Source organism: Pelodiscus sinensis, chromosome 10 (genome assembly GCF_052426305.1).
Source record: "Pelodiscus sinensis isolate ZL-2025 chromosome 10, ASM5242630v1, whole genome shotgun sequence".
In the NCBI taxonomy this organism is placed as follows: Eukaryota; Metazoa; Chordata; order Testudines; family Trionychidae; genus Pelodiscus; species Pelodiscus sinensis.
The window spans coordinates 2,560,855-2,586,987 of record NC_143061.1 but is presented as its reverse complement, the minus strand read 5'-3'; the positions used below and the strand labels follow the sequence as shown (position 1 = coordinate 2,586,987).

Genomic DNA, 26,133 nt, shown 5'->3' with positions numbered 1-26,133 from the left:
TACTGGCATCAGTGGGGCAATCTCTGCGTTCCATTTAGCAGGTCTTTCCTAGACTCGCTAAATCAAGCACCAGAAGATCGACCACCGCAGCCTTACAATCCGTCTAGACTATAGGCTTTTGTCGACAGGGGTTTTGTCGACAGATACTGTCGACAAAGCTTCTGTCGACAAAGAGCTTCTAGACTACATCCAGTTCTGTCGGCAAAGCAAGCCGCTTTGTCGACATGAGAGTGTAGACGCAAAGGACATGTAGATACAATAACGGCTTCTGTTGACAGAACTCTGTCAACAAAAGACGCTATTCCTCGTAGAATGAGGTTTACCGCCATTGACAAAACTGCTGAGTTCTGTCGACGTTATGTTGACAGAACTCAGGGGCAGTGTAGACGCAGGTATAGTTTTATGGACAAAAGTCCACTTTTGTCAACAAAACCCTGTAGTGTAGACACACGCTTAAGAGACTAGATTTTAATTCTCTAATGAGGGAACTAAAGCCATCTGATTGCCTGCTTTCTGATTCAGCAATAGGGTTGTTAACTCCTCTTGACTTTTCATGCCCAGCGCTCACAGACCATTGTAAAGGGTGAGCTTATCAAACAGCAGAATTGGCCTGCCTCCAAGCTGCCTTACTTCACAGCTTGGAGCTTTATTCCCCCCACTTGAAAACACACAGTGATGGTGCTTTTCCCCCTTTGCCGAACTCTTTAGAGCAAACACAAGGCCCGAGACCTGCTCTGCCTCTGCTCAGCACCGACACCGAAGCCAAAACGTTTCTGGAGGCCTGAGTGCATTTTGGCTTCTTATTCCCTTCCCCCTCCTTCCGCCCCTCTCCATTGCCAAACTGGTTCTGGGTGGGCCCAGGAGCCATCGGAAGTGAAGAGACACCATGAAACGGGCCCTTTGTCAGCCCGGCCAGCAGCGAGAGTCCCCCCGCCCTCGCCATTCGAGGTGCCCAGCCGATTTTCCTCAGAGGCTCAGGCATTCGATGAGGATTCAGGTGACTGGGTGCTTACCCCACCAAACCTGCACCATGTTCGTCCCTTGTCCACCGCTTCCTCCTCCTGCCCTAGGAGCGCGTCTAGTGTAGCGGCTAGATTAGGGCCCCGCTGTGCTGTGTAACTCCAGCTGCCCGCCTGGGCCGCAGCCTCCCACTGCGGCCCTGCGTGTTTTGTGCTGCCATCTTCCCCGTGTCGGTGTGGCGCTGTCTTCTCCTCTTGGCCCACACCGAGCTGCTGCTGCAGAGTGAGCTCCCCCCCCTTCATTGCCATGGTCTTGTGTGTCACTAACCGTCTTCGTTGTTTGTCCCGCCCCCCGTCGCCCAGGCCACCCGCGGGGCCGCTCCAGAGAGCAGGTTTCCGAGCACGCACGGCCCCGCAGGGCCCGGAGCGGTGACCGGCGCGCCTGTGAGCAGAGAGACCCCCAAAGAGCATCCCTGGCGCTGTCGGATAACGCCACGGAGCATCAGCGCCCTGCTCCCCAGAGCTCTCCTCAGCAGAGCGAGGCCAGGGGCGGCCAGCAACGCAGCAGAGAGCGGCGGAAACCCGCCAGCCAGGAGAGGCCTCAGAGACCTCCCAGCCTCAATCTGGACAGGAGAGCTGACTGTGCGGCCTGGGACCGGAGCAGCAGCTCGGAAAGGAAACCCCCGAGTTGGGAGAAATCCAGGAGACCTCCCAGCCTCGATCTGGACACACCGAATGACGATCAGGCCTTGGAGCGGCCGGAAAGGAAACCAGCTAGCCGGGAGAAGCCTCGGAGACCTCCCAGCCTCGATCTGGACAGGACAGTTGACGATCAGGCCCGGGAGCGGCCGGAAAGGAAAACAGCTAGCCGGGAGAAGCCTCGGGGACCTCCCAGCCTTGATCTGGACAGGACAGTTGACGATCAGGCCCGTGAGCGGCCAGAAAGGAAACCAGCTAGCCGGGAGAAGCCTCGGGGACCTCCGAGCCTTGATCTGGACACACCAAATGACGATCAGGCCTTGGAGCGGCAGGAAAGGAAACCAGCTAGCCGGGAGAAGCCTCGGGGACCTCCCAGCCTTGATCTGGACACACCGAATGACGATCAGGCCTTGGAGTGGCAGGAAAGGAAACCAGCTGGCCGGGAGAAGCCTCGGAGACCTCCCAGCCTCGATCTGGACACACCAAATGACGATCAGGCCCGGGAGCAGCCGGAAAGGAAACCAGCTAGCCGGGAGAACCTTCGGGGACCTCCCAGCCGGGATGCAGGACCCGAGGCCGGCCGTGCGACCTGGGAGCACAAAGAAAGCAAGCCGTTGAGCCTGGAGAGGCCCCGGAGGCCGCCTGCTCTTCAGCTGGACCTGGAGAGCGATCCAGGAGCCTGGGGCCATAGCAGAGGCCAGCAGAAGAGAGAGAAGAAACCCTTGGGCAAAGCGAGACCCCGCCCAGCTCCCAGTCCTGATCTGGAGGCCGCCTGGGAGCCCAGCAGCAGCCCCTTATCAAATCCAGAAAACCCCAGGTCCCGCCGCCACGACCGTCTGTCCCCAGGCGGGCCTTGTGACGCGAGGCTCCGTGAGGCAGAGGAATTGCCCAGGCACGAGCCTCGGAGGGGTGAGGAGAGGGATTACCACAGAGCCGGACACGGGCCAAGCACTTCTCCCTCCCCTCACGCTGAGAGCTGGGACAAGGACAGAGACCGCCTCCGAGACCCAGGTAACTGGCAAGGGGGCTGCGGGAAGGCTGCACGGTGTGAGCCTGGGTTGTGTTGGGTGGCCCTGGTTCTTCTCGAGGCCTTGTCCGGAAGATGGTCTGGGCCCCTCTGCGGCCCACCAGCTGGTTTCCTAGGCGTGCGTTAGAAAGGCCATGGGGAAGCCCCCGATTTCGTCCTGCTCCAGCGTGCTAGTTCTGCATCGCCTCTTCGGACGCAACGGTGATCGGAGCTGGCCCGGGAGCTAGACTGCAAGTGGCCTTCACGGGTCTCCCCTCCTGGCCTCTGAACGTGGAAGCTTTCCGGGGTAGGCTCGTGGGCGGGTGAAAAGCAATTGCCATAGAAAGGGGGTTTGGTGGAAACCGCCTTTTAGTAAGGACACTAATCACCGTCGGCGCATTCCCTGCACCAAGACGGTGTGGGGCCAGCTGGCAAACTCGACCGGGCCTGATCCTGCCCTCGTAGGCTGAATAGGGAGGCAAGTCCCTGTCCCCCAGAGGGAGGGGGGCGGTCTTTTTGGGGACTGTTTTCAACAGCACCCAGCCCCCCATAGCCCCCACTGTCCCCTGGGGCCCCAGCTACCTCCGTCAGGAGCTCTTGGGGGTGAAAGTCCCGCTGGGTGGGTATGGAGATGCCTGAATGGGAGCCCAGAGGACGGAGCTATTGTACAACCCGGCCAAATGGGAAGAGCCAAAGAGGGAGAATTTCTCTTTTTAAAGAGCCACGTGTCTCCTGGCTCCTTCTGCAGGCAGCTGGGGAGCATTTGAAAATCCAGATATGCCTGGGGAGCATGAGCACTTACTTCAACACATCTGTTCAAGACAGAAGCCAGGCGTTTGGAGGGGTCGGAGGGCTAGTATCAGCCCACCTTAGTGGGCACCTAACTGGCCTTTTTGGCCACTCCCCTCTCGGGAAGGTGGAGGGCCCGACTTTACCCACCTCGCAGGGGGCGGAGCTTACGCTCTTCTCCACTCTCCTGCCGAGGTTTGTGCGGGGAGGGCTTGGAAAGGTAACGTGTGTGTATCAAGGGTCACCGCCCTCCTCTGGGGGCCCCGGCATAGCCGCCCACTGCACGTACAGTGACTAGGGCGATTCAAAGTATACGCGGAGTGGCTCCTTGCCTCTTCCCTGGGCCCTGATTATCGCGGGTCCCTGCTGCTTCCCGTGGGCAGGAGCAATATGGGAAGGACTGTCTCTCCATTCGATCCGTTCAGCTTAACGAAGGGAAGGCCAAGGAGTGACTTGGTTACAGACTATAACCGTCTACGTGGGGAACAGCTATTTGAGGAGGGGCTTTTCAGTCCAGTGGACAGAGGGATAAGGCGATCCAGTGCATGGAAGTGGGAGCCAGACAAATTCAACAGAAAATAAGGTGTGAATGTTTAGCCCTCAGAGGTGTGAATGTTTAGCCCTCAGAGGTGTGAATGTTTAGCCCTCAGAGGTGTGACTGTTTAATGGTCAGAGGTGTGAATGTTTAGCTCTCAGAGGTGTGAATGTTTAATGGTCAGAAGTGTGAATGTTTAATGGTCAGAGGTGTGAATGTTTAGCGCTCAGAGGTGTGAATGTTTAGCGCTCAGAGGTGTGACTGTTTAATGGTCAGAGGTATGAATGTTTAGCTCTCAGAGGTGTGAATGTTTAATGGTCAGAGGCGTGAATGTTTAGCGCTCAGAGGTGTGAATGTTTAGCGCTCAGAGGTGTGAATGTTTAATGGTCAGAGGTGTGAATGTTTAGTGCTCAGAGGTGTGAATGTTTAATGGTCAGAGGTGTGAATGTTTAGCGCTCAGAGGTGTGAATGTTTAGCGCTGTCCCTGGCTGGTTTTGCAGAGTCCACCATCTCAGGGAGGCTGTTCCTGCATCGCTGTCTCCAGTAGTGGCCCCCCCCAGGCCAGGACCACCTGGGAAAGCAACCTGGTGCCGTTAGGGGTGTGTGTGTGGGGGGGGAGGGTCCCATTCAGAGCTGCTGGGGCCCGGAGGGGTTTGATTTCTCCCCTGGCTTTGCAGGAATGCGGTTGAGGGGCACTCAGGAGGCGGTGTATGCCAAGCCCCGAGTGGCTTTCCGGGACCAGGAGCTAACCGATGCCGAGATTGCGAGGAAGCTGCAAGAGGAAGAGCTTCTGGTGAGCAGAGCGGGCCGCGCGTGGCTGACGAGTGACGGGGGAACGAACCCTCGGCCAGCGTCGGCTGCAATTGCAAACTGACGTGCGGCTGGCGCGTCGGGGCAGTTTCTTAAAGGCTGGCCCGAGGGGGGTTAAAAGCCGGTCTCCACGCGGGCGCTTTGGGTCCTGTGCCAGACCTTGCGACAGGACCTCGCGCAGGGATCGCGCAGGGATCGCGCACGCTGGCAGGGACCGTAACGGCCGAGCAGGCTCCTTGGGTGGGGCAGGCGGGAAGAGAGTTATAATCAGGAGCAGCGATAACCCCCCACGCCACCCTTTTCGCCTCTTCCTACCTCCTCATGGGGAGCAGGGGGGGGACAGAGGATGAATCTCTCACGCGGCCGGGAGAGGGCAGGATACGTTGTAACCTGCGGGGCGGGGGGAGGGGGTGTAGAATAGAGCCCCCCCCCCCACACACAGGTTTTAAAAACTAAGCCGGACGCTGGGCCCTGGCTTGTGAGGCGGCGGGAGAGCAGGGTGAGGCCAGGCAGCCCCAGCCGCGGTTTGGCTCCGCTTTGGCTGAACCCAGCGGTCTCCAGTGCGCTGCTCTTCCCTTTCTAGGCCAACCAGGTGGATCCGAGGGCAGCCCAAGTGGCCCAGGACGAGGTGAGCGCTCGTCCCGCCAAGACTTGAGTCCTTTGAACCAAGCTGCTGAGAATCCTGGCCGAGGAGAAACGTCTGCCTGTCTGCCTGGCGTCCCTCCCTCCCTGCCTGGCCTGCCTGGCCTCCCTGCCTCCCTCCCTGCCTGGCCTCCCTGCCTCCCTGCCTGGCCTCCCTGCCTCCCTCCCTGCCTGGCCTCCCTGCCTCCCTCCCTGCCTGGCCTCCCTCCCTCCCTGCCTGGCCTCCCTGCCTGGCCTCCCTCCCTCCCTGCCTGGCCTCCCTGCCTGGCCTCCCTCCCTCCCTCCCTGCCTTGCCTCTCTGCCTGGCCTCCCTCCCTCCCTGCCTGCCTGCCTCAGCTGCCCCCCTTTGCCCTTCCCCCAGGTCCCTCCATCGGTGCACATGGCACAGGTGGTCCCCTTTCACTCTCAGGTGGCAACAAACCGCCTTGCTTGCCGACCAGCCTTTTCTTCCATTGCCAGCTGCTGGGGGTGGGGCTGGGATTTCACCCTTCCTCCGGGATTCACTTTGCTGACCCTTTGCTCCCCGGCACGGCCCAGGATGGAAGCACAGGGCAGGTTTGGCTGTTGAGTGATGCTTCCCGCTGAGTCCGGCCACTGGAGGAAAGAGGCGACGGGGTGGACAGCGAATTTCCAACCCTGGGGCGTTGCAGACATCTCGTTCTGCAGCCAGCCAGCTGGGAGATCTGAAGGCCAATGGCAGCACGTGGCTAAAAGTACTCGACTCCGACTCTTCTGAGAACAGCGGGACTTCTGAAAGGCGGCCGGAAGGTGTGGCGTTAGCTCGAGAGCTCTCTTACCCGGGTCTTGCCTCTTTCCTGCCAGGAGATCGCGCGCCTGCTGATGGCGGAGGAGAAGAAGGCCTACAAGAAAACGAAGGAACGGGAGAAGTCCTCTTCTGAAAAGAAAAGGCAGGACCAAGAGTGGAGGGTAGGCGTGGCGTCGGAACCCCCTGCAAAGCGCGTGCCGGGGGGGGTCCCGTTTTCCAGAGCTGATGCATAGGAGGATAGAGGGAGTGGAAAATGTTAAAGGGCTTGATCCTGAAAGGTGCCGAACACCATGATCAGCGCCACCTCTTTAATCCCTCCCCTGTAGGGGGTCCTCAGCATCCCATTTTGGCCCCTGCAGAAGTAGTGCAGGTTGTGTCTGAAGCCTTCCAGATTTCCAGTGCCGGTGGCGGCAGCATCAAATTGCTATGTCATGGCCTCCGTGATCGTGACTCGCCATTAATAGTGGCACAGCTGCTTCATCGGGGGTGTAGACAGAAGAGCCTGTGGCCAGGTCTACACTGGCGGAGAAAATTGATACACGACATGCAATTCCTGCTAAGTGAATTAGGTAGCTGGAGTCAACGTACCTTTCCCCCAATTTTTCTGGGGCAGCTCCTAGTGGGAAGTCGATGGGAGAAACTCTGCTGTCGACTTCACTTACTCCTTGTAACTGCAAGGAGTTCTGGAGATGACGGGGGCATCATCTGAGCTCGATTTAGCTGGTTCATACCAGACCCACTGAATCAAATGCCGAAAGATCAACCTCCGGCGCATCGATCTTCCCGCAAGAGTAGACGTGGCCTCAGTGAAGCGTAATGAGATTCCAAACGTGCTGTCTGCCCAGCCATGAACTAGTCTGTCCTCTGGCAGTTAACCTGGAAGCTGGCAGTGTACTAGGGTTATGTTACTTTGTGCTCTGCTGATTACATACCCAGGTTGGTCTTCAGCCAGGCCAGGTCTGTGACTTGGGTGGGCAGATGCGGTAGCACGCTGACACTAGGGATGGAAAATCCCATTTGATGAGTTAACAGGTTAAGCGTTAAGTAACCAGTTACCTGTTAACATCCCTAGCAGCTGTGCAGCCCCTTACAATCAAGCAGCGTAGGGCAGGTCTCCGCTGCGGTTTGGAATCTGTGGCAGCGAGCTGCCTGGCTGGAGCTGATCTGCCAAAGTCAGAGGGAAGTTGGCTTTTTGGGCCTGGCTTCTCTTTTATTTCCAGCTGCAAAGTTGCCTTCAAAGACAGCTGGCCGGCCTCGAAGGGCCTTTCCTTCTGTTGTTATTCCCCCTGCCGCATTTGCCGGCATGACCGCGGGAAGGGGGAGCATCAAGGGAGGGAGCCGGGAGGCTACCGCTGTCCGAAAAGCGGCTTGGGCTTTGCAGAGTCACCGGCCGGCGACAGCTCATTCGCAGCGACAGAGCAGGCGCCCAGAGATCTGGTCCGTCCACGGCCTTTCTGAGGCCACGGCAGCGGTGCCCCCGTTCTCAAGAACCAGTCGCTGCAAAGGGCTGGCTGGGCAGTGAGGGAGGGGAATTAGTGTAGCGCCGGGTTCTGTAGGGGCCACAGCATGAGTGTCGTGGGCCCTTCCCTCTGCCCGGGTCTGCCACGGGGCCAGGTGAGTCCGGGCTGCCTGGCCACGTGCCACTAGATCTTGGCTGCACCGTGCACACGGAATCGTCTCCGCTGCGGGTCGGAAGAGACCTCAGGAAGCCACAGAGCCAAGCTGGCCTGCAGCCGGGCCAGGTCTGTGGCCTGGGTGGGCGGCTGTGGTAGCGTGCAGGCGCTAGGCGTGGCAAATCCCGTTGGACTAGTGAAGCGGTGAAACGTTTTTAACCAGTTAACTGATTAAACGGGGGCAGGCGGGCAGGGACTACTTCAGTCTGGCTGCTTCCGGCCCCACTCAAAGCAGGACCAACCCCGACTAAACCCTCCCAGCCAGGGCTGTCATGTGCCCCAGGGATCTGGGCAGGGCCGGCCCGAGCCATTTTGGCGCCCTGGTCCCCGGGTGTGCGACACACGTGTGGCCCCGCCCCTGCCTGGTCCGGCAGCGCTGCGCGGCGCCCCTCACAATTGAGCGCCTCGGGCTGTCGCTCGGTCAGCCTGTAGCTTGGGCCGGCTCTGGATCTGGGTGTGCCCTACTGTGACTTAATGCGCATGGTGGTGACACACGCTTGTGACGGGCTCCCGGAGCGTAACAGCCTGCCTCGGAGGGACGGCCGAGGGAGCGTGGCTACGGACGCCAGTGCCTTCCCAAATCCCCGTGGAACGCAGGTGTGCCGTCACGGCTTCGTTCTCGTGCACCAGGGAGGCGCGGGGGGGCTACTTTGGACAGTCTGGCCCAGGAAAGTAAATGGCTCTCTTGTGACCTGCCCTCTTCTCTTCTCCCTCCCCCAGCAGGACCCAGGTGAATCCGCACGACCAAGGTCAAGAGACCGGCACGAACCTCAGAGACCCAAGAGCGACAGACCTGCCCGGTGAGCGGTGAACCGCTGAGGAGACAGTCCAGCGGTGGAACCGCAGGGAGAGGACACGGTGCATGGGGCGTGCAGGGACCTGACTGGAACGGGGGCAGGGCCCTGGGAGCTGCTGTGCCGGGCTTGGTCTTTGCTTATGTGGGTCCGTGGCATTTCGCCACCGTCGGGTCCCGTCTCGCAGCGGCAGAGCGCTGAGCCGGGGCAGCAACACGCGATAGGGGGCCGGGCAGCTCGCAGAGGGTTGGGTCTCCGGGAGTTCAGCCACACTCGTCCCCTGCAGCGATAAAAGGAAACACATGGACCGGCCTGGTCTCCCCCACGCCCCCGGCCGTCAGGCAGCTGCCCGAGCACAGGCCAGCCGTTGCCACTGGCTCAGTCTTCCGCATGCGCCTCCTTGCGCTGGAGTGGAGGGAGGCTCGTGGTAGGGATGCTAAGAAGCGCGTCATTCGTTAATCGTGCAGCTGAGAAAAACGTTGTCGACTGCCCGATTAAGCAATAAGGGTTAGCACCGCATTCACCTAGTCCCAGCTTGTGCCAGGTCCCACAACTACCCCCGCTGTGGCTCTGCACTAAGAGTATTTTAGGAGCCAGCAGGCAGGCAGCCTGGCTCAGTGGCGGCTTGTTACGAGGTCCGGGAGCGACTCCCTACTGCGGCTTTGCAAGGAAGATATTATTGCAGAGCTGCAGCAGGCGGAGTTCTTAGGACGCGGCGCACCCTCAAAAAAATGTAATGGCAGAGCTGTGGGGTGGGAGGGGCATTTATTCGGTAGCATTTAACCGACTACACTATTGCATCCCTAGCTCATGTTGCAACCTACCCACACGCTGATGCAACGTCTGCACGGCGGGATCAAACACTGGGGTTGGACGTGGCGGTTTTAAGCCCTGTTATTGGGACAAGACTAACCCAGACGTTTTACAACGAATGAGCGATAGAGCTGGTCGAGGGAGGGGGAATCAATAAAAATACGAGGGCTTCAGAACTGGTCTCACTTTGCAGGATTCAAAACGTGCCAATTTCCGCTGCAGAATTTGTCAGGATCTAGTTTTGTCAAACTTCCAAAATGAAATGTTTCATTTACTGAAAACACACTGAAACCATTCTCCAGTGAAAATGTTCAGTTAAATCAATCCAAAATATTGGAGAGTATTGAGAAATATTTGTGCGAAAAGACCTATTTTTAGATGACACAATTTTTCATAAGCTTCAGAGGGGGAGCGGAGTTAGTTTGTAACTGGAAAAACTTAAAAAACAACAAATAGTCTTGCGGCATCTTAAAGAACTAACAAAACATTTCGTGTCCATATTTGCACATTTTTCTTAAAAGGGGCTTTTAAAAGGCTTCTAGGTTGGAAATGATGCATAACTGACCAATGAGAGGAATTAGCCACTGGGAATATTTTACTGAGGATTGTGGTGGATTCTTCCTCGCTGACTATTTTTAAGTCAAGGGTCCTTCTAATTTTTTCCATCCAAGTGCAGAATAAATTTTATGGGCACCAAAAACAAGTGTGGATGTGCACCACCAGTAGAAACACACACTGCCCGCTGCGGGCGCTCTGCTATTGAGCTGGGCAGCATTTGAATCTCTCCTGGGTGGCTGCCCTCGTGCTTGGGAACACGGCGAGGTGGGCGCTTTTCTAACAGATCTGCTCTAAGACTTATTGTGGGGAAGTTCTCTGGCCTGTGCTATGCAGCAGATCAAACTGGATGATCACAATGGTCCTTTCTGTGAATGAAAACTGATGCTTCAGGCCAGGAGATCAAGCTGCGTGGATGCCTTTGCTCGAACATGCAGGCTGTGCCCCATGGTATTATAGTGGGTGCTTCATCGTGGTTGAAAGCTTTTCCTGACTTGGTTTCCTTTCTGTTCGTGGCAGGCCCCCGCCTCCGTCCGTGGCAGGAGTGGATGACTTCGATCACACTCGTGGGTTTGCAAGCCCTCCTAGTTCCGTGCGTCAGTTTTCTAAGCCCGAGTCGTCTCCAAAAGGTAAAAAGAGGGGCCAATTACCCCTTTGTTCCCATCGGTGACTCGATTCAAATAGTCCGCCCCAAAAACGTTCCTCTCTGATGGCTGCTGTGTGTGAACAGAAAGACACGCAGTCCTGCTCAATAAGCCATCTGTTCTCTGCCCCAAGGAGCTTACATCTGAGGGCTAACTTACGCCTGGAGAGCACACAAGCAGAATAAGCCCAGAGTGGTCTGACAATTTCCTAATCCCGCATGACTCTAACGAGAGATGAGAGGCAGTGGTGTGAAGGCAGCAAACAGCGGGCATTCGCTACTTGTGCCCTTACGCAGAACAACCCTGCAAACCACGAAGCCTTCAGAGCGTTGTCTGGCTGGGGGTCACCAAGACCAAGGCCTTTCTGTAGCGTGCTAGACTTGCCACATGCATCCGTCTGTCTGCGGTTTTTCCATGGCCCTTGTTACCAGAGCTCTGTGCTTTCTGCAGTCGCTTGGGACGAGGGTCCCTTAATTCTCCAGCTTCCATATCTAGGTGCAGAGGTTGAGGGAGAGGGAGGAGAGGGTCAGCTTAGGTGAGAGGGAGGGTAATGTCTAGCCTCATTTTTTTGAGGAATACAGGATCTGTTGAAAAAGAGTTTATTTTCAACAGATCTGCATCAGACTGCTGGTTTATTCCGAAAAACCTCAGTTTTGAAAAAAAGTGGCGGCCATGTTTATGCTAATGAAGCATGGGATAGTTAAATCCTGGCTTCATTAGCAATTTCGATGTGCTTGATTTGCATCCCTCTGTCGACAGAGGGATGCAGTCAAGACGTAGCCACAGAGAATATCTTATTGCCTGTATATAAATCTATGGTACTCCCACATCTTGAATACTGCGTACAGACGTGGTCGCCTCGTCTCACAAAAGATCTATTGGCATTGGAAAAGGTTCAGAAAAGGGCAACAAAAATGATGAGGGGTTTGGAACGGGTCCCATATGAAGAAAGACTTGGACTTTTCTGCTTAGAAAAAAGGAGACTAAGTGGGGATATGATAAAGGTCCATAAAATCATGACTGGTGTGGAAACAGTGAATAAGGAAAAGTTAGTGACTTGTTCCCATAATATAAGAACTATGGGTCACCAAGTGAAATTAATAGGTAGCAGATTTAAAACAAACAAAAGGAAGTTTTTCTTCACTCGGCACACAGTCAACCTGTGGAACTCCTTGCCAGAGGATGTTGTGCAGAGTAGGACATTAGCAGAGTTCAAAGAAGAGCTAGATACATTCATGGAGGTTAGGTCCATGAGAGGCTGTTAGCCAGGATAGGTAGAAATGGTGTCCCTAGCCTCTATCTGGAGATGGATGACAGGAGAGGGATCACATAATGATTACCTGTTGTAGTTTTTTAAATATTTAACACTATTATAAATGCAGGTTTGAGGGTGGAAGCTGAGAGCTGCTGACCCTCCCCCCCCATTATTACCTTGTGACACCCTCTCTTCCCCGTTTGAGAATCCATGCTAATAGATTTTTTTCCCTTTTTGTTTTATAGGGTTCCATTACAAGCAGTGAAGCGCTAGACTTTTTGCATTGAAACGGACTCTCCTCTGTAGCAAACATTCCTGGAATTCCCAGGAGAGCGCCTCATTTCCTTTACCCAAATCAAGCTCCATCCTCAGGACTTATTCCTTTTTAATTGCCATCTCAAGAAGCAGTGTATGTTCCTTCTGGTTTCCCGGTGGTTTGTGATCAGTGTAGCGCAGTAAAATCTAGCCACTGTGTAGCTGGCCAGCGGTCCCCAGGTAGCTCACCTGGCAACATCTTCCCAGTCCTCTACATCCCTGGTGAGCTAGGGCCGCATCTTGGACAATTGATGAGTTGATCTTTTCTTGAGGGAGAGAGACAACGGGGGAAAACATCCAAGGTGTGAGCTGGATGACGGCAGTGCAGAAATCAAGCGATAGGGCTGAGATGACACACGGCTTGTGTTGTACCCAGGGATGCACAGAACCCGGAATCCCGAGGGAGAGAAACGAGCCAAACCAACACAGAGCCACTGCTATTTCCTTGGTAGTGGCATGAAGGGGCCCACGTCTTCCTGCCTCTACCAGCAAACTGCTTGGACCTCACGCCCTTTGGAGAAAACAGTTGTTCCGGATACAAAATCTCTACTGGATATTTCTTCAGCTGCCCCACGCGCGTGTTGCTTTCACAAGGTTTTCAGTGTCTGGAGGCGGCTGTCCCTGGGGGAGCCGGAAGGGGAGAGAAACCCATGGACAACGGGGACCAAGGGATCTCATGATTGTCCAATCCCAGAGCCCTGAGAACCCCCTCCCAGTCGCAGACCCCCACCACGGTCCTCTCCCGGACCGACCCTTTCTTCCCACCTCCCCACATCTCCCCAGTTTTTCCAGCCTTGGGGTTTGTGTCACTCGGTGCAAATCCGTTTGGATTGCAAAGCTGACTCTAGAGGGCCAATCTGCTCTCAAGCCTGTCCAGCCAATAAGAGCTAGAAGGCCAGTCTGCAGTCCAGCCTGGAGCCAGGGCCTTGGTGGGCAGCTGGGGAGGGAAAGTCCCTGAGCCGCCACTAAGTGCCCAGCAGCCCGGAGGCCAGATCAGGTCTGTCTGTAAGCCCCTGGCAGGTCCCTATGCGCCTCTGCCGGGACGGGGGAATCGGAGCTCCCCTTGGCCACGGATCGCTGATCCTGCATAGTGGGGGTGGCCTGCCAGCGGCTCCCCTTGCAGAACGGCCGCCATTTTATTCCCCTCGCCTGGAGCAAAGGCTGCAGCTGCCCACTCTGCAGGAAAGGCCGTGATCCGGCCTTGCCTTCGCAAGGAGAAAGAGCCCGGTTCGCTCCAGCTAAGGGAGGTCCGAGCAAAGCCACGGCAGCCTTCGCTGTCCCGCGAGCTAGCAAGCCAAGTTACAGGCAGCCTCCTGTTCTCCCCGACATTCGAACGCGTGTGAAAGCGGCACGTTGCCTGCTCTTCGCTAGGACTTTCCCTTGGCTTGGTCACTCTGTGGTGCAGCAGCAGCAGCCATCATGTCACTCCCTTCGTCGGTCGCTCTCCAAGCCGTTGGGACGCAGAGCTCTGGAGCAGGGGAAGTGACGTGGCTAAAGCCACCCGACGCCTTCCCGGCTGAATGTCTAGGACCTACGTCTCCCGCGAGGCAGGCCAGTGTGCTGCGTGGGAGGCCGCGTGGCCTGCGTGCGCTCCCACGAGTTACGTGCACGCCGTGGCTCTGAAAAGGAGGCTGAGGCGAGTGAAAAGGAGGCTGAGGCGAGGGAGAACTAACGTGGGTGCTTTCTGCATTGCCGGTGTCCCACGCTGGGGGATGGACGCGCCCCGCTGTGTCCACGTGGCACACGCACGAGCCTGCTTCCCCCGCTACCTCTCCAAGAGACGCGGAAGCTCTCTCCCCCTCTTCTCAGGACACGGCCCAGCCTGTGGCTAGTTTTGACTGCCCGTGTCTCCTGCCCTTTAACTGTCCCGTCTGTCTTGTCAGAAGTGCTAGCAGCGTTTCCAAGGACAAAAACGTCCCCGAGAGGCCCAGTGTCTTTTTATTGGATTCGTTTGGCAAATGCGCCGGTGCCGTTTGCCGTGGTTTTGTTCTGAATGTTTGTTTTTATACTTCACGGGACAGTCGATGTTTTTCCTGCTGGGACGCCGTTTTGTTTCTGTCTCGTCCTGCATTCCCGCCACCTGCGTGCGTGGTGAAATGGAACAGGGCAGGGGAGGTTTTGTACTGACGCTCCTCCACGGGTTCCAGACCAGGCCCTGCCCCCGGGTCGTCGGGGAGGGATAACAAATTGCCAAATCCGAATGGGGTTGCCTTTGACACTGGTTTTGCGCCGGGATAAACCATGTCGTAAGGCGGAGCGAATCAGACCCGTGGAGCTCAGCTACCGTCCGGGTTTGGCAGCCAATCATTTCCCCTCCCTTGCCCCAGTGGGAAGCCGCAATTTCCATCTTACCCCCCAGGAGGAAAGTCTTCAAGGGCCCAATCCTGCTCCTGTTTCAGTGCCTGGTTGAGGAAAGCGTCCCTATTCAACAAGGGCGCTCTGGACCCGTTGAAGTCAATGGGACAGAACACGCTTAGGTGGGCGACTTCCCATTGCCTTGAATGGAAGCTGGATCAGGCCCTACGGTCCCGGCCATGCTCCAATAGGTCTCCATGGCTAAGCCAGGACCAGGGCCTAAATGGGTGGAAGTTTGAGGCCCTGACTCATCGCAGGCTATCGGGAGCGGCCGCTGCTTGTACCAGCCATAATATTGGCCCCTCCAGCTAACACTCCTGCTGGCCGGTTGGGGTCAGGGATTATTCCAATACGCCCCACACAGGACTTTGTGTTCTTCCCCATAGGGAAAACCAGGGAGCTGACTTCTCTGGTGTCCCGTTTAAGTAGCTTGGCCTGTTGCCTTGCTCTGGATTTAACAAGCAGGCGGGACAAGTCCAGGAAAAGCTCGCGTGGTTCTCACCTCTGTTGCGTGTTTTCCTGGGTGCTCGACGGTGTGTAACCGAATCCATCCTTGCAAAGCTCGTTGCTTCCCAAGTTTCTGGAGCGGGCACATGTCTCCGGTGCTCCCTGAAGCTTTGTTTGCACAGCTCACGTCGTGCTACAAGAGCGGGAGGCAAACTCACTTCCATGCCTGCTCTTAGATGATGCTTTCGCCGCGACCTGGCCTCCTGCGCAAAGCACAACAGCCCTAGCGCTCTTCCAGGAGCGCGGGGAGGCCCATTGAGAGACCGTGCCTTAAACCGGGGGGTCCGCACCTCAGCCGTTCTCGCCAGTCACCGTGCTCTTCGCTATATCCAGCCTGACCGTGCAGGGCAGTGGAGGCGTCCGCAAACCCGGCGGCTTTTAAAGGACTGTCTGGTTACGGTTGAGTGAATTTATTTTTGTTTTTTGTTTTTTTTTAATCATTGGACTTCCCTCAGGAGGAGGGAGGGTAGAATCTGCCCAAGCTGAAATTGCTTCGCTCCACAAGGAATCTTGTATGTACAGTATTTTTATATTGCAGCTAGGCAGGCTTTAAAGGCAGGAATTGGGACACTTCATCTTTCATACAGGGCGGTGACATTTTTTTTTTTTTTTAACCTCAACTTTTATGATTTTTTTATTTCGTGCCAAATTGGACCGGCTGCTCCAGAGGCGGATTGGCCTTCAGCTCAGCACGCTGGTGGGACGTGCCCACTGACGTGGGTTTTTATTCAGGGTTTCATTTGGAAGGACTATACCATGGTGGGCGGCAAATGGATCCTTTCCCCGCATGGGACCGTGTCGGAGGCAGAACGGAGACAATACGTTTCAGGCTGCAGAGTTCTCAGCCTGCCTTGTGCTCTCGTAACCCAGCACGGCCAATCAGACACCCAGTCCACAGCGGCCTTCTCATGCAGCGTGTCCCCTGGACATCTTAGTGTGGTGAGCCGTGCAGAGCCAACACGGCTGGACTCAGACCCCGCCGGGAGGGGCCAGTCCGTATGCCTATATGGACTGTCCCTGGGAAGCTCACCCCCAGGTTCCTAAAGTCTCTTGACTTCCTCTAATGTCATTGGTTTGCTTCTGCGGAGAAGATATTTTTAACCACTCTGCTTAGCAGTTGCACCGTGTGTTTTTAACACGATCCTGTAACAGGCCTGTGGCGCTCTCGTCGCTCCACGGTCATTGTCCCTATGAAGCGTACAGTGGCTAGGGCAGGCCAAGAACTCAGCACAGAAAACACAGGCCCCTGCCGCTGGAGCTAAAAACCCCTGTCTCGCAGCACCAGGCCTGTAATGAGATACAGCTCAGACTCTGTCCAGCAAAGGGCAGTGGTGTACACACACAAACACTGCCCCTTAACTACTCTGTCACAACAGTTCCACTGTATCAGTGCGCTCTTAAGTAGAGTCTGCTGTGTTGCTAACTGTGAGGATGCACTGCACTGCACCTAGCAGTGGGTGGTATGCACTGCATTAGAGCCAGCTGTGAATATGCACTGCAGTGCAGCCAGCGGTGGGTGGTATGCACTGCAGTGCAGCTAGTGGTGGGTCGTATGCACTGCAGTGCAGCTAGCGGTGGGTGGCATGCACTGCAGTGCAGCCAGCGGTGGGTGGTATGCACTGCATTAGAGCTAGCTGTGAATATGCACTGCAGAGCAGCCAGCGGTGGGTGGTATGCACTGCAGTGCAGCCAGCGGTGGGTGGTATGCACTGCATTAGAGCTAGCTGTGAATATGCACTGCAGTGCAGCCAGCGGTGGGTGGTATGCACTGCAGTGCAGCCAGCGGTGGATGGTATGCACTGCATTAGAGCTAGCTGTGAATATGCACTGCAGAGCAGCCAGCGGTGGGTGGTATGCACTGCATTAGAGCTAGCTGTGAATATGCACTGCAGTGCAGGTAGCGGTGGGTATGCACTGCATTAGAGCTAACCACTTCAAAGAAATAACTAATGTAGCTCTTCACGGGTAAACTTTCAGCACGGGACAAGGAGATATTAGCCATGCGGTAAAACCAATTAGTCAAGTGGCTAACACGCTCAGAGCTGCAAACGTCCCGTGTTCTACCTGCTAACCCACTCATGTACAGCGTACACCGACAATAATCCATCTATGCAACCCTGCTAGTTTTTGACTCTGTTCTATAGGTTTATCAGGTTTAACCTAGAACTTCTGGATGATATTTAACCAAAGTATCGTGTGTGTGCGTCTGTGTAGCATGTTTTGCTTCTTTTTTCCCTGGAATTCATTGAATGTAAAGAGAATATCACCTTGTCCGTCTTGTTCAATAAACCATTGTCTTTTGTTAGCCACCGACATCCGTCTGTGTCCTTCTCCAGGGAGTCGTAAGGGTACTGAACTCAATTCTCTCGATGTGAGCCACAAGTCTGGCTCCGGTTGTTTTCCCTTGTCCAGTGTCCACCTTGGGTTGCTTTGGTAAGAGCTGGACGGGATGGTATCTCCCCCTCCGTTCCGTTCTTGGCTGCTTTTGGTGCTTAGCTTATCGTGCCAATGATGATGTTCTTCCACTTCGTAGAAGTAGCAAACTGTAGGTTTTTATCTGTAAAGGCGATTGTTTTGTGCCCAGAGAAGGGAGAAGAGGTGTGTCGGATCACGGGAGGGACTGGAGCTGTTTCCCTGAGACTGTGCGACTGGAAGAATAAAGCAGCGGATTTATCCACAAGGGTTTTTTCACGTGTGGTTTATGATTTCCAAATAGCCCAGTTGAAACTTCCAGAACGTGCCTCAAAGAGAGGCCTTGAGCGGGGTGAGGGATGCAGAAAAGGGAAGGAAACGTGACGCACGCCAGCACCTCACAGGCACCTGTGACTCCCTTCCAAATGCGTGCAATTGAAACACGCAGGCAGACGCCACCCTGCTCCCGCTGACAGCTTGGTCTTGTAGCTGAGCAACCCAAAATAGAAGTGAGGATCCTAAAGAGAGTGTCCGGATTTGGAGTCCAAACGATCAACCTTAATCATGTGAAAAACGTAAACAACAAATACTCTAGTAGCATTTTATAGACTAACAAAACATGGAGATGAGCTTTCGTGGGCACAGCCCACTTCTTCAGATGACTGGAGTATAATGAGTCCAGATCCAAGGATAAATAAGGGAAGGGGGGAAGGAAAGAGAGACAGTGAGTAGATAAAACTTGAAAAACAATTAGTCTAGTAGCACGTCAAAGACTAACAAAATGTAGATCAGGGGTTCCCAAACTTTTCGGCATCTCGCCTCCTTTTTGATTTTTGAGAAACCCTCACGCCCTCCCCCCATAAAAAAATAGCAGCAAAACTTGAGCAAAAAAAAAAAAAAAAAGGAACTGACCGGAGCAGCAAAACTTGATGGGGTGGAGGGTAGGTTGCTTTGTGCCCCCCCTGGAATTTCTTCATGCCCCCCAGTTGGGAACCCATGATGTAGATGGAGCGTCAGGGATAGATCAAGTATCAAGTTAAGAACCGTTAGCGCCTCCATTGGTTGGTTATGTTATTAAAAGGTGGAAGATAGTGTGTGATCCATCCAGTATCCCTGTTTAGACCATTAGCATAAGAATTAAACCTGGGAATGAAGTGGCGTTCCAAGCCTTCTCTGTGCATTGGGCTTGTGGAATTGGTCTGAAACCAATCGTGCGCACTCATTTCTCCTTGGCGGCTGTGGCTGCTGCAGGAAACTGTCGCGCCAGGGTGCTAGCTCAAAGCCAGCCGAGTCAGCGGCCGCACCTTTGTCCGTAGGAGACGTTGGGCCCTTTCTTATTGAGCCCTGCTTCAAGGCTCTTTGAGTTTCGGGGCCTGGCCTTCCATGGTGCTGGGTGTGCTGAACAGCTGTTGATTTCAGGTGGGTGAGGATCGGGCCCTGTCATAACCATGCCCTCTGCTAGTACGGCCCCACGCTGATTTAAGCTCCCACCATCCTGCTTCAACAGTCCCGCTCGGCGTGCGCACCTTTCCCATTTCCCAGCTGTGCAGATAACAAAGGCAGGCCTGCGGCTCCAGCCCGGGGACAGCTCTGTGTACAGACTTTGGGAAACCCATTCAAACAGCACCATGGCTCACTGCAACGCATGCATGGAGACAAGGGCCCCGCTTTTGGCTTTTTTGCACACAAGACTTTGTGGACCAGCCCGGGCTGTCGGTTACAAGTGCTCAATCTACTCTGTATCAGGAGGAGAGACGTCCACACAATAAAGTCCGTCAGCTGTATCATGCCCATTTGACCACCAGCCCACGAATGGGACTCGTGTAGTCGGCTGGAGTGTTAGAACGACCTAAGAATGTCAACAGGACGCTATTTGCTTTCCAAAAATCCTCCTGGCTGAGAAATACTCACTTTGTCTCCTCCAAAGTGTGAGATTTCTCAGCCTGAATCAAATTTAAAAAGGCCACAAATACTATTAGGAGGAGGGGGTGGAAGTGTTCCATTTTTAAAAGGATTTTTAAGCAGGATCAGCATTTTTGTGAAAACGATTCTTCTTGGAATTTTCCGATGTTTCTGACGAAATGATCTGCACTGAAATGGTCGTGATTTCGTATTTTAACAGAATGGCGTCGTAAGTGAAAATATTTGAGGGGTTTTTTTTTCCGCTAAACTGAAAAATTCTCGGTGCAAATTGTTTCATTGAGAAACTGGGAAAATTCTGTGAACTTTAGAATGAACTTAAAATTGTTCACTATATGGCAGTTATCCCAGAATAGCAATCTCGCTTTTTTCTGCCGGCTCGATAGCACTTCAGTATCCGTTTTCTGCTAGGCAGTGTTTCCCTGCCTCTCAGAGCAGATGTCAAGACTCAAGTGCTAGAATGAGAAACGTCGCAATGAGGCGAACTACACAGGCAGGGGTCGGACAATCTCCCATGGGCCAATTTTTCCTGGATATTTTGAGCTTCGTTTTGGATTGTATTAAGGCCTGGTGTCCACCCGGTACCTGGACTGGTATCCCTCCGGGTGCAGCATTGTGATTATTTTTGGTTTAAGTCTATCCAGACGACGTTCAGCCAACCCCTTTGACGGATGCAGTCGCAGTCGGGGAGTGGCTCGTTTCTGTTCCTCAACAGCCCTGAGCTTCCCCATTGTGGGCGGCTGTGCCCGGCTAGAACCGCACCCCTGCGGAAAGGGTTGTGCTGCTTGTTAGCTGCCCCAGTGTCAACGTTGCTCCATCTGGGAGCAGACAAGTAAATGTTGCCGGGGATGGATCCTGTGCTAAAAGCTGACTCGGGGCTGCCTCGCGGTGCGGCTGGGTACGGCCTGATGCTGCTCGCGGAGGGAGGATGGGGCAGGGGGCTGGTGGGTGCCGCTCAGCTGACTCCAGAGGCGCCCTCCCCCTCACCCCGGGCTGGCTGTTTCGCTGGTTTGCAAGCCGAGGGCTGCGCAGAGGAAGCCGGGGCGGGGAGCAGAGCAGCCACGGAGGGGGGCTTCCGTCCGCCAGCCGCTGGCGTCCCCGGCAAGGCCAGGCCTGTAGGGCACGTCCCCGGGCACGGGAAAGCAAGTGCTGCTCCGCGCTGGAGGAAGGAATGAAGACAAGCGGGGGCGGGGATGGGGTGGAGTTGGGGGGGGGGGCCTTTGCCAGGTGAAAGTGCCTTAAATTTCTTACCAGGACTGATCTGTTGTGCCCCCCCCTTGTGAGGAGCGGGGCCCGGGGGCAGGGAATGGGGGGGGGGAGGAGTTGTTGCAATATGACAGTACCTGTCAGACATGGAAGTGGGATGGAGAGCAGGAGGCCTGGGCAGGAGGTTGGGAGGGATGTGAAGGAGTTCAGGACAAGGGGTGGGGTGCTCAGGGCAGAGTGGGGGGGTCTGGAGTCAGGGTGGGGGGTCTGGAGTCAGGATGGGGGTTGCGGTGTGGGGTGCTCAAGGCGGAGTGGGGGGGTCTGGAGTCAGGATGGGGGTTGCGGTGTGGGGGGGTCTGGAGTCACGATGGGGGTTGCGATGTGGGGTGCTCAGGGCGGAATGGGGGGTCTGGAGTCAGGATGGGGGTTGCGGTGTGGGGTGCTCAGGGCAGAGTGGGGGGGTCTGGAGTCAGGATGGGGGTTGCGGTGTGGGGTGCTCAGGGCGGAGTGGGGGGGTCTGTAGTCAGGTTGCTGTGTGGGGTGCTCAGGGCGGAGTGGGGGGGTCTGGAGTCAGGATGGGGGTTGCGGTGTGGGGTGCTCAGGGCGGAGTGGGGGGGTCTGGAGTCAGGATGGGGGTTGCGGTGTGGGGTGCTCAGGGCGGAGTGGGGGGGTCTGTAGTCAGGTTGCTGTGTGGGGTGCTCAGGGCGGAGTGGGGGGGTCTGGAGTCAGGATGGGGGTTGCGGTGTGGGGTGCTCAGGGCGGAGTGGGGGGGTCTGGAGTCAGGATGGGGGTTGCTGTGTGGGGTGCTCAGGGCGGAGTGGGGGGGTCTGGAGTCAGGTTGCGATGTGGGGTGCTCAGGGCGGAGTGGGGGGTCTGGAGTCAGGATGGGGGGTCTGGAGTCAGGTTGCGGTGTGGGGTTCTCAGGGCGGAGTGGGGGGGTCTGGAGTCAGGTTGCTGTGTGGGGTGCTCAGGGCGGAGTGGGGGGGTCTGGAGTCAGGATGGGGGTTGCGGTGTGGGGTGCTCAGGGCGGAGTGGGGGGGTCTGGAGTCAGGATGGGGGTTGCTGTGTGGGGTGCTCAGGGCGGAGTGGGGGGGTCTGGAGTCAGGATGGGGGGTCTGGAGTCAGGTTGCGGTGTGGGGTTCTCAGGGCGGAGTGGGGGGGTCTGGAGTCAGGTTGCTGTGTGGGGTGCTCAGGGCGGAGTGGGGGGGTCTGGAGTCAGGATGGGGGTTGCTGTGTGGGGTGCTCAGGGCGGAGTGGGGGGGTCTGGAGTCAGGATGGGGGTTGCTGTGTGGGGTGCTCAGGGCGGAGTGGGGGGGTCTGGAGTCAGGATGGGGGTTGCGGTGTGGGGTGCTCAGGGCAGCGTGGGGGGGTCTGGAGTCAGGGCAGGCTGGGACTGCGGTTCCCACGCTGACGGCTGCCCGATCCCGGGGCAGGAGCTGGGTGCACGGTGGCCGTTCTGCCCGGGGCTGTGGGTGCCGGCTGGAACATCCCCCTCCCCACCCCCAGCCGTCCGGCACTGGGACCAAGGCCCACAGGGACATGCGAGCCTTAAAAGGGCCCAGGGCTCAGCTGCTTGTACTGCAGCGACGGCCAAAAGCCCCAGGCCCCTTTGACTTGCAGGCGCCCTTTGTGCTCCCTGTGGACAGGCCTGCCTGGGGAGGGCGGTTTGGGCTCCTGTGGGGAGGCAGAAGGGCCGGGGGTGGGCCGCCCATACCCCCCGGCTTGGGAACCTGACCCCGGGATGCTGGCTGGCACCCCTCAGAGCCCCTCCCCTAGCCAGCGAGTCTCTTACCAGGGCGCTGCACCGGGGTACAGAGACTCACCGTCACCGTGGGCACTTGGTCAGCATGTGAGCCCGACGGTCTCCCCCAGGCCGGCCCAGTCAGCGGCTGCAGATGCAGCAAAAGACCCTGGAGAAATCTGCTGAAAAGAGAATTCAGGAGACTATCAAGCCATCGCTAACCCTGCAGGGCCCTGAAGGCTGCCAGGTGTCCGGCCGTGCAGGGAGCAGCTGGCATTTGGCTGCCCTGGCTTAGTTCTGGCGTCTGGTAAGATCCTCCCGCATTTATCTGGCCTAGGACCAGAGCCGCAACTCCTCCCATGACCGCTTAATGGATTCAGATGTGATCAGCACCTGCAGCCGTCGCCAGCCATCAGCATGTGTTTCTAGTGGTGCCCATCTGCACATGCCATTGTGCAGCTAACAAAATTTATGCCACATGTGGATGGAAAAAATTGGAGGGAACACGGCTCCCATGCACCTGGCAGACCAGGGAGAAAACGAACAGGAGTCCTGGTGCAAGTGAAATGCCTCCTTCGGCAACAAACATGTTCCCAATCCAGCTGTGGAGTGGCCAGAGGCGGCCTGAATCCAGGCTCCATCAAGCAGTCATGGGGAAAATTGCAGCTCTGAGCAGCTTAGAGGGACCACGGCTGGGAGAGGTGCCTCTTGGCCTCCCACAGTATCTAACAACCCCTGACGGATTTCTAGATTGCAGGGAGCCATGGAGCAGCTTTCCAGATGTACGTCCACCGCTGGCCCCGGATGTGCTGCATCAGCAGGGCAGATACCCTTCCAGGAGAGCACTTTGAATACAAGAACCGTCCCTGTGCTCACCCGTCACAAGGGCTGCCAGCCCTGCCCTGTGAAAAGGGCCCGATGCACAGGAACACTGGCCTGGAACCAAGACTTGGAGTTTCACCTTTTGCTGTGGGGGCAGAGTTAAGGGGAAAACGTGTCTGGGAGCAGTGGAGGAATAATTACAGCACCTGGAGCACAGGGCAAAACAGCTGTTGTGGGTCTGTGAGAAGGAAACGGGGATGGGACAGAGAAGGTTTTGGCCTGCTACAGTCAGAAGCCCAGAGAGCAGCAATGTCTGACAGGCAGCCCTGGAGGTGAGCTGACAACAGCAGTGGCACAGGTTAGTTGACAGACAAAGGCAATAGCCCTGCATCTGGCCAAGCTAGAGGCTAAACCCTGAGGATGTTCACACCTGTGAGGAAGTGGGGGGTGCTGTAGTGGGTGTACCTCAGTTCCCTCCCCCCTTTGCAGCTCTCTGCATGAGGGGGGAGAGGCCAGGCATGACTCACTGTGGAAGTATGTAGAATAGTGATAGAGATGTAGCCATGTTAGTCTGGTGTAGCTGAAACAAAAAACAGGACTGTGTAGCACTTTAAAGACTAACAAGATGGTTTATTAGGTGATGAGCTTTCCTGGGCCAGACCCACTTCCTCAGATCAAATAGTGGAAGAAAATTGTCACAACCATATATACCAAAGGATACAATTAAAAAAACGAACACATATGAAAAGGACAAATCAAATTTCAGAACAGAAGGGGAATGAGGGGGGGAAGGTAAATGTCTGTGAGCTAATGATATTAGAGGTGATAATTGGGGAAGCTATCTTTGTAATGGGTAAGGTAATTAGGGTCCTTGTTAAGTCCTAGGTGTAAAGTGGGGTCCAGGCGACAAAAGATTCACCTTGGATCTGGGAGCAGGACAATGGAGGAGGCGGAGCTGCCTGGGGGCTCAGGGACCAGGTGCTGGGGGTTTTCCTTTGAGTCTCAGTCTTGGCTGGGCAAACATCTAGGCTGTGTCTAGACTGGCCAGTCCGTCGTTGCACTTGGAGCAGACGGGCGAAGGTGCTTTTTAGATTTGATTCCGATCAACGGAGAGAGCGCGCTTTGAAACCCCAGCTTGGCGGCCGTGGAGACGCCGCGTCGACACCGTCAGGCGGGTGGATGGGTCAGAGTTGATAGTCCTCTGCGGGCTTAACTCCCTCTGAACACTGGATCGAGACTGTCATGGATGTCAATTGCCACCTCTCCTTGTGGTTGCCTCCTGGTGAGTGCAAGTGGACCAGTCACATGTAGGTAGACGGCTCCAGGTCTCATGTCTAAACTAACATGCTTTAATTTCTACAGCTCTACGGCCAATTACCAGCACCTCTGATCATGTGCCCTCTGGGAGCCCCATATTGGAATGTGAGGTTGGGTCTGCGTTTCCCATGCAAGTTGTTGATGTGCATCTAGGGGAGAGGGTAGCAACACCGCTGTCTAGTTCTTCACCCTTTTCATTGCAAGGATTTGCACCACATTTCTCTGTAGCTGAGACTGCCCCAAAGCCCCGGGGCTGCACGCTTTCCTTCGCGCACGTACACACGGAAGAGCACTTTACGTAAGCTGCAAAGCCAAGCCCCGCTCCGCAGGGAAGAGAGGCCAGATTTCGGGTTGCCTGTGCAGCCTTAATTCGGCCCCTGTTGTGTGCCAGCATCACGCCGCATTCTTTCATGACCTGATGCCATATGATTTTTCCCCGGGACGCCTGCGTCGTTCGGCGCACAGGCTGAGCGCACAGCAGGAAGAATGAGGCTTGTATGGGCTGGCTCGGAGCCGCCACGCTGGGATTCTGAGGAGAGATTCTGGGGACCGCTGGCCCCCTGTTGTGTTGTCAGTAATGAGTTCCCCGTACCAGAGAGAACCTTGAGGTGTGGTGACAATGAAATCTCCTGCAAGGGAATCGAGTGCTGTCCACAAGCAACCTGGGTATTTAATACAGAGACACGGGATAGCCAACAAAAAACCAGCTCAGACACAGGCCTGCAATTCCTGAACCCGGGAGCAGGAGGAAATCTCCGTGGCTCCTAAACTGGCCGGAGGGGGGGGGGGACCAGAGGCTGTGGGGGGACTCACCATGGCTCCTGGCAGCTGCAGAGTTCCCCATGGCTCCCAGCCCCCGCCCTAGGCCACAGGAGACGTGTGAGTATGTGGAACCGTGGGAATACGTGGAACCATGAATAGCAGTTCCGTGTCTCATGAGGATCTCCCGTATTCAGGTGCCCTCCAGATGTGAGGGAAAAGAACAGCCACCAAAGGGTGGGAGACTGACTTGCATGCGGCACCTCGGACGACCGGGCCTTATGGCCCAGTATTGCCTCCTCTCGGACTGGGGTAAAATACGAGATTTGCCTAAACCGCACAGCTGGCTCTCCCTCGCATCTTGAGTTCCCCCTGAGTTGCACTGACCTCGCGCCAGGCATCGGGGGCAGCGGGCAATCAAGCCGCTGCCTCTACACACACTTCTGTCTCTGCCTTCCACCTCTGCAGCAAGTTACAGGCCGCCTCCTCACACAGCCGGATGAGTTGCAGCCGGCCTGCCACCCCGCCCGGGCTGCGCCCCCGTAGCCGCGCTGCAAGCTGCAATGAGCGGCAGTGTCTAACTGGGTCTGCCGGGAAGGACCGTCACCGTTTTCAAGACCGACGGCAGCACTATTGCTGTGGATTGTCTCCTCGCAGTGCGGGCCCACCGGGCCGCCCCGGTCCTGGCTCAGGGCCCCACACAGGCAGGTCTGGTACAAATCCTGGCCCCTATTTTTTCACTATCTAAAATGGGGGTGGAGGAACCGAACCATTTTTGGGTTGAGCACCGCACAAAAGTGAGAAGCAAAGAAAAACCTGCTGCCGTGGCCCCCGGCTGA

The 26,133-nt window shown here is 56.1% G+C and overlaps 1 protein-coding gene across 3 annotated transcripts in view; it reads left to right on the top strand.

Annotated features, from left to right (window-relative positions):
- Window positions 1-15,728, top strand: part of CCDC50 (coiled-coil domain containing 50) — a 59,937-nt gene extending 44,209 nt beyond the window's left edge. Inside the window, exons 6-12 of one of the 3 annotated variants that reach the window (XM_075938273.2) lie at window positions 1,323-2,669; window positions 4,666-4,781; window positions 5,382-5,426; window positions 6,263-6,367; window positions 8,603-8,679; window positions 10,561-10,670; window positions 12,186-15,728. In XM_075938273.2, the coding sequence (XP_075794388.2) occupies window positions 1,323-2,669; window positions 4,666-4,781; window positions 5,382-5,426; window positions 6,263-6,367; window positions 8,603-8,679; window positions 10,561-10,670; window positions 12,186-12,205 (1,820 nt within the window). In that variant the 3' untranslated portion in view covers window positions 12,206-15,728. Of the gene's footprint in view, window positions 1-1,322; window positions 2,670-4,665; window positions 4,782-5,381; window positions 5,427-6,262; window positions 6,368-8,599; window positions 8,738-10,560; window positions 10,671-12,185 lie in introns of those variants that run through there. The other 2 variants (XM_075938272.2, XR_012906334.2) reach the window with 2 other exon arrangements.
- Window positions 15,729-26,133: the final 10,405 nt, after the last annotated feature.